Below are 15,298 nucleotides of genomic sequence, written 5' to 3' on the forward strand. Positions count from 1 at the left end.
GGTGAAACCCCCAAGAGGTCACCATTCTATCTCAAGGTAAGGTGCAGAGACAATGGCTTACAAATTACAAACCACACTTTGACACTAAAGCATTACCTGTCTTGGTGTGAATCGCAGTCATCAGTTTCCATGGTTTATTTCCTCAGGACCATTACACCTCAGTCTCCTCGGTAGGGATTGGTAAGGTAAGAGCATCTGAAAAATTAAAATATGTTTGAATTATTTCGAAAATGAATTTTATGATGTGGGAAAAGAAATAAAATATAACACCAAAATATTATACATTTATAAATTAAAAAAACTGACTACATTGGCATATGCATTCTTTTTTATCTTGCAGTTTCCTTTAGATAAATACATGTCAGTTGAATTTAAATTAAGAATCGTTTTTCTGTAGACAAGGTGAAAAATGGGTGACGCTGCCATGAAAGAGTTTGGCGCAGCAGCCCCGTACCTGAGGAAGTCAGACAGGGAGCGTCTGGAGGCCCAGACCCGTCCCTTTGACATGAAGAAGGAGTGTTTTGTTCCTGATCCTGAAGAGGAGTATGTGAAGGCTTCCATCATCAGCCGTGAGGGGGACAAAGTCACTGCTGAGACTGAAAGGGGGAAGGTCAGTAAGCTGGCAGACACAGCTGCCCTGGATGCAACTGGTTTCCTAATGATGACACAGCAATGACAGAGATGATTGAGGCCAATTTGTCCTTTAGTCGTACATAGAAGAGACACAGTAGAAATCAGAGACATAGCAGTGTATTAATACTAAATATCTCCATTTTCAGACTGTCACGGTGAAGGAGTGCGATATACACCCTCAGAACCCGCCAAAGTTTGATAAAATTGAAGACATGGCGATGTTCACCTTCCTCCATGAGCCTGCTGTGTTGTTTAACCTCAAAGAGCGTTACGCAGCATGGATGATTTATGTGAGTTTAAAGCTTTGCAAAACATTATGAGGCAAATATTATATCCCTCAAGTGTAGTACAACAACATACTTCATTCATATGTCAATGGCTAATATCATTGTATCTTAGAAACTGTTGCTTCCTTTTTCTCATTTTCACAGACCTACTCTGGGCTCTTCTGTGTGACTGTCAACCCCTACAAGTGGCTGCCAGTCTACAACCAAGAGGTGGTTGTTGCCTACAGAGGAAAGAAGAGGACTGAAGCTCCTCCTCATATCTTCTCCATCTCTGACAATGCCTACCAGTACATGCTGACTGGTAATTCACCCTCAGTTGTCTTATAATCACAGAAAGGTACAGTGTAAAAACACTAAGGAATCCTTGAATCCTTGAGTGATCCTATCTTATCTTTTCCAGACAGAGAAAATCAGTCAATTCTCATCACGTAAGTTATGTTTTCATGACTTCATTATACTGCAATTAAGAATTGTATAATGCTACGAGAATTTTAGTAAGTGGCATAGACTGTGTAAAAGCTGTGGACATACCCACCATGATGTCACCCATTGGTCTGTGGACTTGTATTTTGTAGTCTTGGGTTTGGTATTTTGGCTGTTGCCATCTTGATCTTTTGGAGCCTGAAGTGACCATGCTATGCCTCCAGTCCTGGAACCCACTGGCTATTGTCTTACGCCAATAAGCTTCTGGGAGTGATGGCCAATATTTCGGGAGATGCGGTGTAGCAAGTGGATATCCTGGCCAAGACTTTCTCTTCCGTGAACTGCTCATCTTGGCTGTTCTACAAAAACAGATATCTGCATATAAATGCAGATGAAAAACAAACAAAAACAACAACAAAAAAGCCAACACAAAGCTAAACCATTATTAAAGATAGCCCATGGGTTCTGAGATTGTATTTTGGCCAATGCAACTCTTTTGCTCTCCACGTGGACTTTCTACCTGCCGCTTAAATGTGATTGGTCAATTCTACTTGGATTACAAACAGAAACCAGAATGTTTCTAATACCAGAATCTTGAATCGTTGGATACTGATTCTCCATACTTATGCAAATATCTATTTACTTACAGAGATAACTATGTCTCTATCCTGATTTGACTCTAGTGACCATAGTTTACAAAGTGAACATTATGGTTATTTGAAGTAACTTGAAACTAGCGACTGAGCCCATAAACTCCATATGAATATGTTTCCCTTGATAAGTAGGGTCATTTTCTCACAGATTTTCTCACAGATACAATCAGACATCTTTTTGCAACCAGTGGAGTCACCCCCCACTGGCCATTAGACAGAATGCAAGTTTAAGGCACTTCTGCATTGGCTTCGCTTCTCAGATCTGGAGGCTACATGCACTTCTTTTATAAAGTCTATGGTGGCATTCAGCAGCCTTTAATGAAATATCATTTATTGGTTTGTCAGTTTTTGCTTTTATGCTCCAGTTAATCCCAGTAATGTGTGTTATTTTTTTAAGTGGTATGTTATCAGTGAACAGTTCTGCATGTTAATGCCACAATAGACAAGAAGACCTGAATATCAACAGGAAACTTAAGTTACTAAACAAAGCTCAGTAGTCAATCTTTTAGACAATTTTAATGTGATGTAATTCAGTTAGATGCTAATCATTGATGCTGTCACAGCTGTAATAATTTACTGGCTGAAATAGGCCAATACAAAACAATGAATATCAAAATGATTTATGCCTTTACTGATTATAACTCATCTGCATTTTTGTTGAGTAATCAAACCCTGTGTTACCTATTTATTAAAACAATTAAATTTGCCTCTTCAGTGGAGAATCTGGTGCTGGGAAAACTGTCAATACTAAGAGAGTCATCCAGTATTTTGCCAGCATTGCAGCTGGAGGCGGGAAGAAGGACGCAGGCTCTGACAAAAAGGTTATATTTCTGATTTGACATAAAATAGATCCTTCAACTGCATCTTTTTGTTTAGTGTTGACCTATTTCAGCAAATGTTGCCCTCATGTTTCTTTAGGGTACTCTGGAGGATCAAATCATTCAGGCTAACCCAGCTTTAGAGGCCTTTGGTAATGCCAAGACCATCAGGAATGATAACTCCTCTAGATTTGTAAGTTTCTGTCTATTATGAAATACCCCTTTGCGCCTATTCTATTTTAACCTTTTTTTTGTCATAAATTTTAGGGCAAATTCATCCGAATTCACTTTGCAGCCAGTGGAAAGCTAGCCTCAGCTGATATTGAGACATGTAAGCAGTCTTCTCTCCAAACTTTCATCTTGTCCGTTCATATGTTGTCAATGATTGCCTTTCCACTTACATAATACAAAATGTCTTTACAGATCTGCTGGAAAAGTCCCGAGTCACCTATCAGCTTAAGGCTGAGAGAGATTATCACATCTTCTATCAGATTCTGTCTCAGAAGAAACCTGAGCTGCTTGGTAAATGAAAACAACCGATCCTTGGACCTGTAACAACTACTAGTTGTAATGTTGCTGCATCCCTAGCATACAATATTTAACATTTCCTTTTTCCTTTTCAGAGATGTTGCTTATCACCAACAACCCTTATGACTACGCCTTCATCTCCCAAGGAGAGACGACAGTAGCCTCCATCAATGATGCTGAAGAACTGATGGCCACTGATGTAAGTAGGGCTATGCCATAATGTATTTTCATAGAAAAGTCACTCAAATGAAAAAGTAAAGTAAAAGTTGTTAATATGTGGTATCAGTGTAATTTATACATTTTGCTGTTCTAGGCCTAGAAGAGTTTACAAAACAATACAAGATTATTAATGAGGGTTGTTAAAAAGCAAGAGAATCTATTGATCTGGCTTCCCACACCTTATTCTGAAACTAGCTGTTGAGACATGATTATGATACTTGATGTCACTTGTCTAGAGGTGGGAGTAAATCACAAATGGGCAAGTTACAAGCAAGACTTAAGTCTTAACCTTCAAGTTTTAAACAAGTCCCAATGTACTGCTGTGCAAAGCAAGCAAGTCAAATCAAGTCCCTGCTATAAGTCAAGCAAGACAAGTCAAGTCATTGCTCAGAACAAGCAATTACAAGTCAAGTTATAAGAAATTCTGATGAGCTACCCCAGTTTCCACATTCTGTTAGACAGTGGCTGTTAAAAAATATTTTTTATTTTCACCTGCTAGCTATGTTTTTGATTGTGTCGCTGTAGACCTTGCATACTGTCATCGACAACATAATTCAATTCAATTCAATTCAATTTTATTTTAAAGTCCAGTATCATAAATCACAATTTACCTCAGAAGGCTTACAGCATACAACATCAATCTGTCCTTGGACCTTCATAGCAGATAAGGAAAAACTTTCCCAAAAAACACTTTAATCCAAATTGTACTTTTTTTTGGACTAGACCCTCCACGATGCTTTGTGCACTGGCCTCTGCTGGTCTGCCATGTCCTTGTAGGTTGCCAGGTTTGCACTCATAGCACTAGAAATCATGTTTCATGTTATCTAGAAAAAATGCAAATATATAATTAAAACAAGTCCTTTCAAAGCATCTGTCTCAAATATAAGTCTCAAGTAATGAATCCAAAGTCAAAGTCAAATCGAAGTCAAATCGATTTGCATCAAGTATGTGACTTGAGTCCCCAAAATCTGCTTGTAATCCAGTATTACTGCGTCCCAAGATGAGAAAATGATTTGAATAGACTGGATTAGATGTCTCATGTCAGATTTAAAATATTAATTGTTGTAATTACTACTAATCCCCCAGATCTCTCCTGTCACTCTCTTGCATACCCTAACATAATGCAAAAAGTCAATGACATATAAAATGTAATGCCCCTTTTTTCATTCAGGATGCCTTTGATGTGCTGGGCTTCACTCAAGAGGAGAAGAACGGCATTTACAAGCTAACTGGTGCCATCATGCATCATGGAAATATGAAGTTTAAGAACAAGCAGCGTGAAGAGCAGGCTGAGGCTGATGGCACTGAAGGTGACAGAACCTCTCTACAGCCCTGAAACATGATAAACTGAATATGACAGACATCAAGATTTATTGTTTTTGTTGAGATATTTAACACGCACATGTAATTTCTCAGATGCTGACAAAGTTGCATATCTGATGGGCCTGAACTCTGCTGACCTCATCAAAGGTCTCTGTCACCCAAGAGTCAAAGTAGGAAATGAGTGGGTCACCAAGGGACAAAATGTCCAGCAGGTAGGAAAAAAAACTTGAATTTATCGTAAGGTGTCCCTTAAAGTCTAATAGATGAAGGAAGCAACACAAAATGCACCATGAAGTCTATTTACTGTAATGTTTAAACGTTGGATTTTCTTTAGGTGTACTATGCTGTCGGTGCACTGTCTAAATCAGTATATGAGAAGATGTTCTTGTGGATGGTGGTGAGAATTAACCAGTCCCTGGACACCAAGCAGCCCCGTCAGTACTTTATTGGTGTACTGGACATTGCTGGATTTGAGATCTTTGATGTGAGATTCTTGTTTATTTTTATATAATCTATATTGTACAGGCAAATGAATTTATTCAACTCCATCTTTTTCAATTTAATATGAATTACAAAGATATGAGTATAAAATGACTGTATTATTGTCACTTTTCATTACAGTTCAACACCTTTGAGCAGCTGTGCATCAACTTCACCAATGAAAAACTGCAACAGTTTTTCAACCACCACATGTTTGTGCTGGAGCAGGAAGAGTACAAGAAAGAGGGCATTGAATGGACTTTCATAGATTTTGGGATGGACTTGCAGGCCTGCATTGACCTGATTGAAAAGGTGAGATACTGGACTATTACATGTCCAGACAAACATAAAGATTGACTGAAAATATTGTAACTGTTTTCAACCACTCATATTTTTGTCCCCTCAGCCCATGGGTATCATGTCCATCCTTGAAGAGGAGTGCATGTTCCCCAAAGCCTCTGATGCCACCTTTAAAGCTAAGCTCTATGACAACCATCTGGGGAAATCTGGTAACTTTCAGAAGCCCAGAATTGTCAAAGGGAAACCAGAGGCCCATTTTGCCCTGATCCACTATGCTGGAACTGTTGATTATAATATCAACAACTGGCTAGTGAAGAACAAGGATCCTCTGAATGAGACCGTTGTTGGGCTCTACCAGAAGTCTACTCTCAAGCTATTAGCCTTCCTCTTTGCAAATTATGCAGGAGCTGAGTCAGGTAGGAATAAACTCAATGTATGGCATTTATCATGTTGGGAATATCAATATTTTATATGTCATAGTGAGAACTGCAAGATTGAATAATTTATTCCAGTGTCTGGTAATGCAGTCTCATGAGTTGTACATTGGTTTATTAGCTGAAGGTGGAAAAGGCAAAGGAGGAAGCAAGAAGAAAGGTTCATCCTTCCAAACTGTGTCTGCCTTGCACAGGGTTAGTAAAAAACATACACATGTGTGAATATTACCTGATATCAGAGAGACTTGTCAATTCATTTCACTTGATTTCTGTCTTCAGTCTGCCCAGTCTAACCAATTTATGCGTGGCGGGAGGTTTGATTTTCCCTAACCAATCATTACAGATCAACGTGTCCATCTGAATCTAACATTATTTTAAGTCCTCACTAATGCTTAGGCAACATACCTGTTTTTTAGGAGTGCAGCGGAGTGAAGTAAAAACAAACAACAATTTCTAGCGACATTAAGAGACATGTTATAAATTGACATGTCTCTTAATGTCGCCAGAAATTAAGAGACATGTTATAAATTGACATGTCTCTTAATGTCGCCAGAAATTAAGAGACATGTTATAAATTGACATGTCTCTTAATTTCTAGCGACATTAAGATACATGTCAATTTATAACAGCTTCGATAGCAGCGTTATCTTGTCTATAGCACCCAGCATTGTTGTTATTACTCCTTACTGGTTCCGGTGCATCACATTACAAGGCTTGACAAGGGCATGAGTCCTGCCCGTGGCGTTGATTGGCTAATCGTTAATCCCCTATGGCACTCATTGGTCGGTCTTTTTTTCAACTAAGAAATGGCTGTTTCATGTCACCATGTCAGATGAATCAGTCAACTCTGCACTGATAAATGAGATACACGTATGCATCACATTAATTATGTCCACAGGAGAACCTGCACAAGCTGATGACCAACTTGAGGTCAACTCACCCTCACTTTGTGCGCTGCATCATCCCCAATGAGACCAAGACTCCTGGGGCCATGGAGAACCCTCTGGTGATGCACCAGCTACGCTGTAACGGTGTGCTGGAAGGCATCAGGATCTGCAGAAAGGGCTTCCCAAACAGGATCCTCTATGGAGATTTCAAACAGAGGTATTAGCTCATATGTCAAATATTCACTCACATACTTTGTGATTCCCCCTAGACACAGCGTAAATATTATTTTTAAAAATACTTCTTCTTTTCCAGATATCGCATCCTGAATCCTGCTGCCATCCCTGAGGGTCAGTTCATTGACAGCAGGAAGGGAGCTGAGAAACTTCTTGGGTCACTGGATATTGATCACAACCAATACAAGTTTGGACACACTAAGGTAATTCATGAAAGAGAACAGTTCAACAGTAGTATAAGAAGAAGAATATTCAAGAAGAGTCATCAAGACAGTAAACCAACTGAATGATGCCACTTATACAGCAGTCTTACCTTAACTAATATTTGCCACCATAAGCTACTATTTTCACCACACCAAATAGGCCTGTAGCAGAAAATCCACGAGTTAAATTAAGCAAGGGTTCATTTAAGTTCAACTTTTCATTTTTAAGAGAAACAGTGCTTTATTTCTTCTTTCAAAAGTTAGACTCTTGCTTTTAAAGGGCCAGTGTGTAATATTTGGCATGGTTTATTGTCAATCTGAATCTGAATCTGAATATTCTACCCGTTAATATGTTTATACAAGTGTATAATCGCTATAAAATAAAATTCGTTTGGTTTTCGTAGCCTTATAATTATGCTTTTATATATATATATAGCAAGGGCCTTGCTTTAGAGAGGTCGACATCTTGCGCCGCCATGTATGTATGGCAGCCCGAGCAGACAATCCAGCCAGCCAGAGAACGCGTTTCGCGTGTATAAATAAACCAACAAAGACAGCGGAAGAAAGGAAGGAGGAGGAGAAAACAGCAGAGAGTGTTAGTAGTTTGTCGATAGAGAGTAGTGAAAAGCTTTTTTAGTTATAAAGTTTGCGAATGGACCACACTTATCACGCAACAGGAGAGAATGAACCCGAACCGTCATCTGCGAGGAAAAGAAGACGCAACTTCACTCCTTGTGATGCACTCTCTGCAGCGCTTTTCCTCCTGATGATATATCTCCCCAACGATGGTAGCAGTAGCACCGAATCCCATTCTGTGCATTCAGCCTCTCTTCTTGCCCGCTCAACATCAAACACATGGAGTTTCTCATCTGTATGCTCCGGCTCAAACAGGTATGGCTCTGGGTCTGTGTGCGCTACAAGAAACTCTTCAAAATCGCGTTCAAAGTCGTCCATTGCAGCTACTATAGTCCAGAGATATTGCTAGGCTAAATAAACAGCTGAGCTCTGTTTACCGGCTACGCTGTCAGTCAGTGTGCGGGCTGGAGATTGGTGGAGCAGAGAGGGGAGGGGGGGGGGGGGTCCCCACTTGGTAGGGTAAACGAGTATGTGTGTAAAGTTATGAAGTGTGTCTGTTACGCTAGAAGAGTCAGAGTTTGGGACGGAGTCTTCTACCCCCTGGAGTGTTACTGGAGTTTCTGGAGTGCTCAAATAAACTGGCCTTTTTCCCGAACGCAGAAGATAGACCTACTCCTGAAAAACTCATGTGCAAGGCTTTTTGTCCCTACGAGGCCACCGTCATTTACCCAAGGGGGTAAATGACGGTGGGGTGAGCGAGTGAGCCCTGCAATCTAGAATTTGACCACTGATGTCACTGTTTTCAACCCATTTTACACACTGGCCCTTTAAGTCCTACAGCGGAAGCCCATATGTGTAACACCTTGTGAATATTTACATGCTCCTTAAGGTGTTCTTCAAAGCTGGTCTTCTTGGGCAACTTGAAGAGATGAGGGATGACCGTTTGTCACTCATCATCACTGGAATCCAGGCAAGAGCAAGAGGTCTGCTGGCCAGAGTGGAATTCCAAAAGATTGTTGAAAGGAGGTTAGAGGAATCAAGAACTTCAAATGAACTGAAAACAAGAAATGACAATAATTATTTTAAATAATCTTGTTTTGTGTAAGTGGCAGTGATAAATTTGGTTGATCTTTGACAGAGATGCACTACTTGTGATCCAGTGGAACATCCGTGCCTTCATGGGGGTCAAGAATTGGCCCTGGATGAAGCTGTTCTTCAAAATCAAACCTCTGTTGAGATCTGCTGAGGCAGAAAAGGAGATGGCCAACATGAAGGAAGAATTCCTTAAGCTGAAAGAGGCTTACGCAAAATCTGAAGCTCGTAGAAAGGAACTAGAGGAGAAAATGGTCTCTCTTCTTCAAGAGAAGAATGATCTGCAGCTCCATATCCAGGCTGTAAGTCTAATCACATCATTCTTCATATTCTAATGTCAAAATGGTAACATAACCAAACAGTATATAGCAAATGAATATGAATAAATGATACCTTCTGTATATGATAATGAAGGAAGGATCCTTCTAATATGATAGTGAACAAAGTTATCACATTTATGACCATTTCCATTTAGGAGCAAGATAATCTTGCTGATGCTGAGGAAAGATGCGAAGGCCTGATCAAAAACAAAATTCAGATGGAAGCAAAAGCCAAAGAGCTTACTGAGAGACTGGAGGATGAGGAAGAGATGAATGCTGAACTGACTGCTAAGAAGAGAAAGCTGGAGGATGAGTGCTCTGAGTTGAAGAAAGACATTGATGACTTAGAGTTAACTCTGGCTAAAGTGGAGAAAGAGAAGCACGCCACTGAGAACAAGGTATGACAATGACTCAGTTGTTTCTAGGGCTTTTCCACTGACACTTATGGCTTAGCTGAGTCAAAGCATGCTGCATTCATTTGCATTTCCATTACAAGTTTAAACTTGCCAAGTTGTGCTGAGGTGGCCCCGAGATAGACCATCTCTGTAATAGACCGAAGGATGCCTGATCCACCTCCAAGTGGTTTTGCAATGACGTAATCTATCAGATATAGATTGAGAAAAAATAATTCAATTCACTGTGCCGCTCAAAGGTGATTGGCAGCTACCAGCAACCTTTGAGGTGGTGGAATGTTTCTCTCAGTGCATGAGTTGACATCATGAATCAGTCCACACAACTTCAATGTCAACGTGACAACTCTGATGGTGTGCTCCGGCAGCACTATGCCTATATCCCAATACATTGCAAGCTAGCTGGAGGAAGTGGGAATATTCATATAGTGCCGAGAGAAAATTAAAACCCTCCGAGAGCAGTAAAAAAGTTGCTGACCACAATAACACCAGCAGGGTGGACAGAAAAACATGCTGTGCTGGGCTGTCTTGCAATGTCAAACTGAGTCAAGTCAAGCCAGCACATGTGAATTGAAAAGGGCTTGATTTTTCTCAAATAGAACAAGTAACACATTTTGAACTTGTACACATTTTTCAATACTTATCACTAATTCCTAGGTGAAGAACCTGGTCGAAGAGATGGCTGCTCTGGATGAAATCATTGCTAAGTTGACCAAAGAAAAGAAAGCCTTACAGGAAGCTCATCAGCAAACACTGGATGACCTGCAGAGTGAAGAAGACAAAGTCAACACTCTGACTAAGGCCAAGTCTAAGCTGGAGCAGCAAGTGGATGATGTAAGAATTCTACTCCGTATTGTCGCAGTCTTAGTTCAGACTGTTTAGTGAGATCATATACTCCTTGCATGTTGGGGGAAATAATTTGACTCTCTCTTCATGCTATCATCCAGCTTGAAGGTTCACTGGAACAAGAGAAGAAGATTCGGATGGATCTTGAGAGAGCTAAGAGGAAACTAGAGGGAGACTTGAAATTAACCCAGGAGAGCCTAATGGACCTGGAGAATGACAAGCAGCAACTTGAGGAGCATCTGAAAAAGTAATCACATTATTCTGCATCTCATACACAAAAGCTGTACAGATACAGGCAGAAAAGATGACCACTTATTATAATTCTATCTACTGTATTTTACCACAGGAAAGATTTTGAAGTCAATCAGCTCAACAGTAAAATAGAAGATGAGCAGGCCATCACAATTCAGCTTCAAAAGAAACTGAAGGAACTCCAGGTAATAAACAATCAGTGTTTTATGGCTCAAAATTGGTAAAACACTTAATAATAAGTAGTGACTAAAGAGCCAAATCTTGCCTTTACAGGCCCGCATTGAGGAGCTGGAGGAAGAGCTTGAGGCAGAACGAGCTGCCCGAGCAAAGGTGGAGAAGCAGAGGTCAGACTTGGCCAGAGAGCTGGAGGAGATCAGTGAGAGGTTGGAGGAGGCTGGTGGAGCAACAACTGCCCAGATTGAGATGAACAAGAAGAGGGAGGCTGAGTTCCAGAAACTCCGCAGAGACCTTGAAGAGGCCACTCTGCAGCATGAAGCCACTGCTGCCACTCTCAGGAAGAAACAAGCTGACAGTGTTGCTGATCTGGGAGAGCAGATCGACAACCTGCAGAGAGTCAAGCAGAAACTGGAGAAGGAGAAGAGTGAGCTCAGACTGGAGCTGGATGATGTCGTCTCCAATATGGAACATATTGTGAAGACAAAGGTTGGCTAAACTGACAACAAATTCTTGCTTATGTTGACTTTGCACAGATATGTGGGTAAAATAGGGATATTTAAAATGTTTATTTTAAATATAGACCAATTTAGAGAAGACATGCAGGACTATGGAAGATCAGATGAATGAATACAAGACCAAATTTGAAGAGGCTCAGCGCTGCATCAATGACTTCAATATGCAAAAAGCCAAACTTCAAACGGAAAATGGTATGCTTTTTTCTTTATTAAAAACTTTCTTTATTAAAATCATGAATAATGAGAAAACCAGACAAAATTACACTAACAATAAAATGATGCATTTGCCAATACTAGGTGAGCTTTCAAGGCAACTGGAAGAGAAGGATTCTCTGGTATCTCAGCTGACGAGAGGAAAAATGTCCTACACTCAACAGGTAGAAGACCTAAAGCGACAACTGGAAGAGGAGACCAAGGTGAAATAATATTTTATTGCACAGTGACATCACTTGACATTAATTCCTAGTTAATGCGATGACAGTGTTACTCATCTGTATAACTGTCTTTCAACAGGCCAAGAATGCTTTAGCCCATGCAGTGCAGTCTGCTCGTCATGACTGTGACCTGCTCAGGGAGCAGTATGAGGAGGAGCAGGAGGCCAAGGCTGAGTTGCAGCGTGGCATGTCCAAGGCCAACTCTGAGGTGGCTCAGTGGAGAACTAAGTACGAAACTGATGCCATCCAGAGGACCGAGGAACTGGAGGAGGCCAAGTAAGACAGTTTGAGATTCAAATTTATGATTTAATATGTATTTCCTAAAGAGACATTTTACTTCGTCTTGCAGATCAGCTTTTTGTTTGTGTTATGTTCCTACTAAAATGTAAGACGAACAAAAAGTTTGTCTGTTAGATGACCAAGCAGCCAGTCATATTGGTTGACTTTTTTTAATAATTAATCCAACAAGCGCAACTGCAGGAACATTAATTGATTTGAATGATTGATTTCTAAAGGAAAAAGCTGGCTCAGCGTCTGCAGGAGGCCGAGGAGGCTGTAGAAGCAGTGAATGCTAAATGTTCCTCTCTGGAGAAGACCAAACACAGGCTGCAGAATGAGATTGAAGATCTCATGGTGGATGTGGAGAGGTCTAATGCCGCTGCAGCAGCTCTGGACAAGAAGCAAAGGAACTTTGACAAGGTGAAATACGACAAAATATTTGTGAGCACCAAAAGTATCAAGGGTTGATGTAGCCTCTGAACCTTTGAACCAGCAGAAATACCAAGAATTAATTTTCAGTTTGACTTCTTTGTCTTCATGTTTACAAACATTCACATCTTGGAGCTGCCCGGTTCAACTCAGCCCAGTTGCCAGAAAAACATATTGGCATTGTACATTTCTGCAAACCACAGATGTGTTACATTTGTACATTTCATACCTATTATATACAATGTTTCTAAAGTGACGTAGTATATGAGCTGACTTTGCCAACACCTAGGCAAGACGGCTGCAAAGCTGCAAACCACTGCAGACCACTGTTAGAGACCAACAAACAGCGACCAGTGGCCTCATTTGCAGCAGCTTCTGTGCTACCAAATGTGGGTATTTTAAGCCAAAACATAATCTTTTCCCAACCATGACCAAGGTGTGTCCCTTAACATAACCACATATTAACCACAGCATTGTTTAAGTCTCAACGTATCCGCTAGATGATGACGTACAAATGTAATGTATCCTTGGTTTGCAGAAACATTCAATTCCAATATTTTTTCTGGCAATTAAGTTGTATAATTACATGATACTACAGGGCAACCTCATTGAAGCCACTAGTGAAGTTTATTGCTCAAGCTAACCTTATCAGTGGTTGTTAAGCCACACATTTTAACCAGCAATTTAAGTTTTCTATAAAAGGTGCACACAATGGCTCTTAGAGGGGTGAATCACTCCATCAGTCCAAATATGTCTTTTTAAAAGCTTTTGAGCACATTTGTTTAGGGTTAGTGTAGGTGGTCTCCACCTTGGAGTTCTGTTTTCAATAATAGGAGAACTTGTTTCATACAAGACAGTCACCCCAAGCCTGCAGTCCTTCCACCATTTATCTGGCACATATACACTTATTGCTGGCCTTTTTATTCACTGTAGGTCCTGTCTGAGTGGAAGCAGAAATATGAAGAGTCTCAGTGTGAGCTGGAGAGCTCTCAGAAGGAGGCCAGGGCTCTGAGCACTGAGCTCTTCAAACTGAAGAACTCTTACGAGGAGTCTCTGGATCATCTGGAGACCATGAAGAGAGAGAATAAGAACTTGCAGGGTAAAATCTACTGCCATGATTTGTGTCCAGGTTTCTGCAGATATACCTAAATTGTAAAGCCATCTTACTCACACTGCTTGACATTCTACAGAGGAGATTTCTGACCTCACTGAGCAACTTGGTGAGAGTGGAAAGAACATCCATGAGCTGGAGAAATTAAGAAAACAACTGGAACAGGAGAAAATGGAGATCCAGTCTGCTCTCGAGGAAGCTGAGGTACAGGCCATCTTTGATGAATGAAACATTTTCGAGTAACTGTCTGCTGTTATGTTCAACTCTGTACCCTCCTGTCCACCAGGCCTCCCTGGAGCATGAGGAGGGCAAGATTCTCAGAGCCCAGCTAGAGTTCAATCAAATCAAAGCTGATATTGAACGCAAACTAGCAGAAAAGGATGAGGAGATGGAGCAAAGCAAGAGGAACCTGCAGAGGACGATTGACACCCTGCAAAGTTCTCTTGAAGCTGAGTGTCGCAGCAGGAATGAGGCCCTCCGTTTGAAGAAGAAGATGGAGGGAGACCTCAATGAGATGGAGATTCAGCTGAGCCAGGCCAACAGGCAGGCAGCTGAGGCTCAGAAACAACTTAAATCTGTCCATGCACACCTGAAGGTAAACTAGAAAAGGGAAGGTTCACTTTCTTAAGATGTTTCATGCAATTCAAACTAATCTTTAAGATTAACGTGGTTGATATCATCCCATTAAGGATTGCCAAATTCAGCTGGATGACTCTCTTCGGGCCAATGATGATCTCAAAGAGAACATTGCAATTGTGGAGAGACGCAACAACCTGCTTCAGGCTGAACTGGAGGAGCTCAGGGGTGCTCTGGAGCAAACTGAGAGAAGTCGTAGACTTGCTGAGCAAGAGCTGCTGGACGTTAGTGAAAGAGTGCAGCTACTGCACTCACAGGTGAGACTGAACAATTTATTGCAATAACTACAGATGACTGACTGGTTTCTTGGATGATTAAAAAAAACTGAAATCTTAATTATTTCTTTGTGCAGTAACACACATTTTCTCAAATCTCACATCTAAAAAACATGTAGAACACTAGCCTGATCAACCAGAAAAAGAAGCTGGAGGCTGACACATCCCAGCTTCAGACTGAAGTAGAGGAAGCAGTACAAGAGTGCAGAAATGCTGAGGAAAAGGCCAAGAAGGCCATTACTGATGCTGCCATGATGGCAGAGGAGCTGAAGAAAGAGCAGGACACCAGTGCTCACCTGGAGCGTATGAAGAAGAACATGGAGCAAACCATCAAAGACCTGCAGCACCGTCTGGATGAAGCTGAACAGATTGCAATGAAGGGAGGCAAGAAGCAGGTGCAGAAGCTCGAGGCCAGGGTAAGAGAAATTTGCCAAAATACAAGTGTCACACATTTCTGCAAGTGCATCTGTGGGACCAACATAATTACTACTATCATAATTTTTTATTCATTATAATTCCTTCAC

At 40.8% G+C, this 15,298-nt stretch overlaps 1 protein-coding gene and 1 long non-coding RNA gene across 2 annotated transcripts in view; one reads left to right on the plus strand and one right to left on the minus strand.

Moving 5' to 3' along the window:
- Positions 1-15,298, plus strand: part of LOC117271990 (myosin-7-like) — a 17,597-nt gene continuing 2,299 nt past the window's right edge. Inside the window, exons 1-35 of the mRNA XM_078172919.1 lie at positions 1-36; positions 147-185; positions 398-610; positions 780-923; positions 1,065-1,221; positions 1,321-1,348; positions 2,712-2,817; positions 2,915-3,007; positions 3,082-3,145; positions 3,238-3,336; positions 3,438-3,541; positions 4,733-4,871; positions 4,978-5,096; positions 5,219-5,368; positions 5,506-5,676; positions 5,771-6,080; positions 6,220-6,293; positions 6,997-7,202; positions 7,299-7,422; positions 8,888-9,024; positions 9,137-9,392; positions 9,566-9,808; positions 10,478-10,654; positions 10,768-10,913; positions 11,013-11,103; positions 11,192-11,581; positions 11,676-11,802; positions 11,908-12,026; positions 12,124-12,320; positions 12,560-12,743; positions 13,686-13,851; positions 13,943-14,067; positions 14,150-14,458; positions 14,553-14,756; positions 14,894-15,190. Coding sequence (XP_078029045.1) covers positions 410-610; positions 780-923; positions 1,065-1,221; positions 1,321-1,348; positions 2,712-2,817; positions 2,915-3,007; positions 3,082-3,145; positions 3,238-3,336; positions 3,438-3,541; positions 4,733-4,871; positions 4,978-5,096; positions 5,219-5,368; positions 5,506-5,676; positions 5,771-6,080; positions 6,220-6,293; positions 6,997-7,202; positions 7,299-7,422; positions 8,888-9,024; positions 9,137-9,392; positions 9,566-9,808; positions 10,478-10,654; positions 10,768-10,913; positions 11,013-11,103; positions 11,192-11,581; positions 11,676-11,802; positions 11,908-12,026; positions 12,124-12,320; positions 12,560-12,743; positions 13,686-13,851; positions 13,943-14,067; positions 14,150-14,458; positions 14,553-14,756; positions 14,894-15,190 — 5,457 coding nt within the window. The 5' untranslated portion in view covers positions 1-36; positions 147-185; positions 398-409. The remainder of the gene's footprint in view (positions 37-146; positions 186-397; positions 611-779; positions 924-1,064; positions 1,222-1,320; positions 1,349-2,711; positions 2,818-2,914; positions 3,008-3,081; positions 3,146-3,237; positions 3,337-3,437; positions 3,542-4,732; positions 4,872-4,977; positions 5,097-5,218; positions 5,369-5,505; positions 5,677-5,770; positions 6,081-6,219; positions 6,294-6,996; positions 7,203-7,298; positions 7,423-8,887; positions 9,025-9,136; positions 9,393-9,565; positions 9,809-10,477; positions 10,655-10,767; positions 10,914-11,012; positions 11,104-11,191; positions 11,582-11,675; positions 11,803-11,907; positions 12,027-12,123; positions 12,321-12,559; positions 12,744-13,685; positions 13,852-13,942; positions 14,068-14,149; positions 14,459-14,552; positions 14,757-14,893; positions 15,191-15,298) is intronic.
- On the minus strand, positions 53-7,165 carry LOC144465068 (uncharacterized). The gene is made up of 4 exons (XR_013492425.1): positions 7,039-7,165; positions 1,456-1,702; positions 455-596; positions 53-195 (listed from the first exon to the last, which is right to left on the minus strand). It is a non-coding gene; the product is annotated as an uncharacterized LOC144465068 (long non-coding RNA).

Source organism: Epinephelus lanceolatus, chromosome 12 (assembly GCF_041903045.1).
Source record: "Epinephelus lanceolatus isolate andai-2023 chromosome 12, ASM4190304v1, whole genome shotgun sequence".
Lineage (NCBI taxonomy): Eukaryota > Metazoa > Chordata > Actinopteri > Perciformes > Serranidae > Epinephelus > Epinephelus lanceolatus.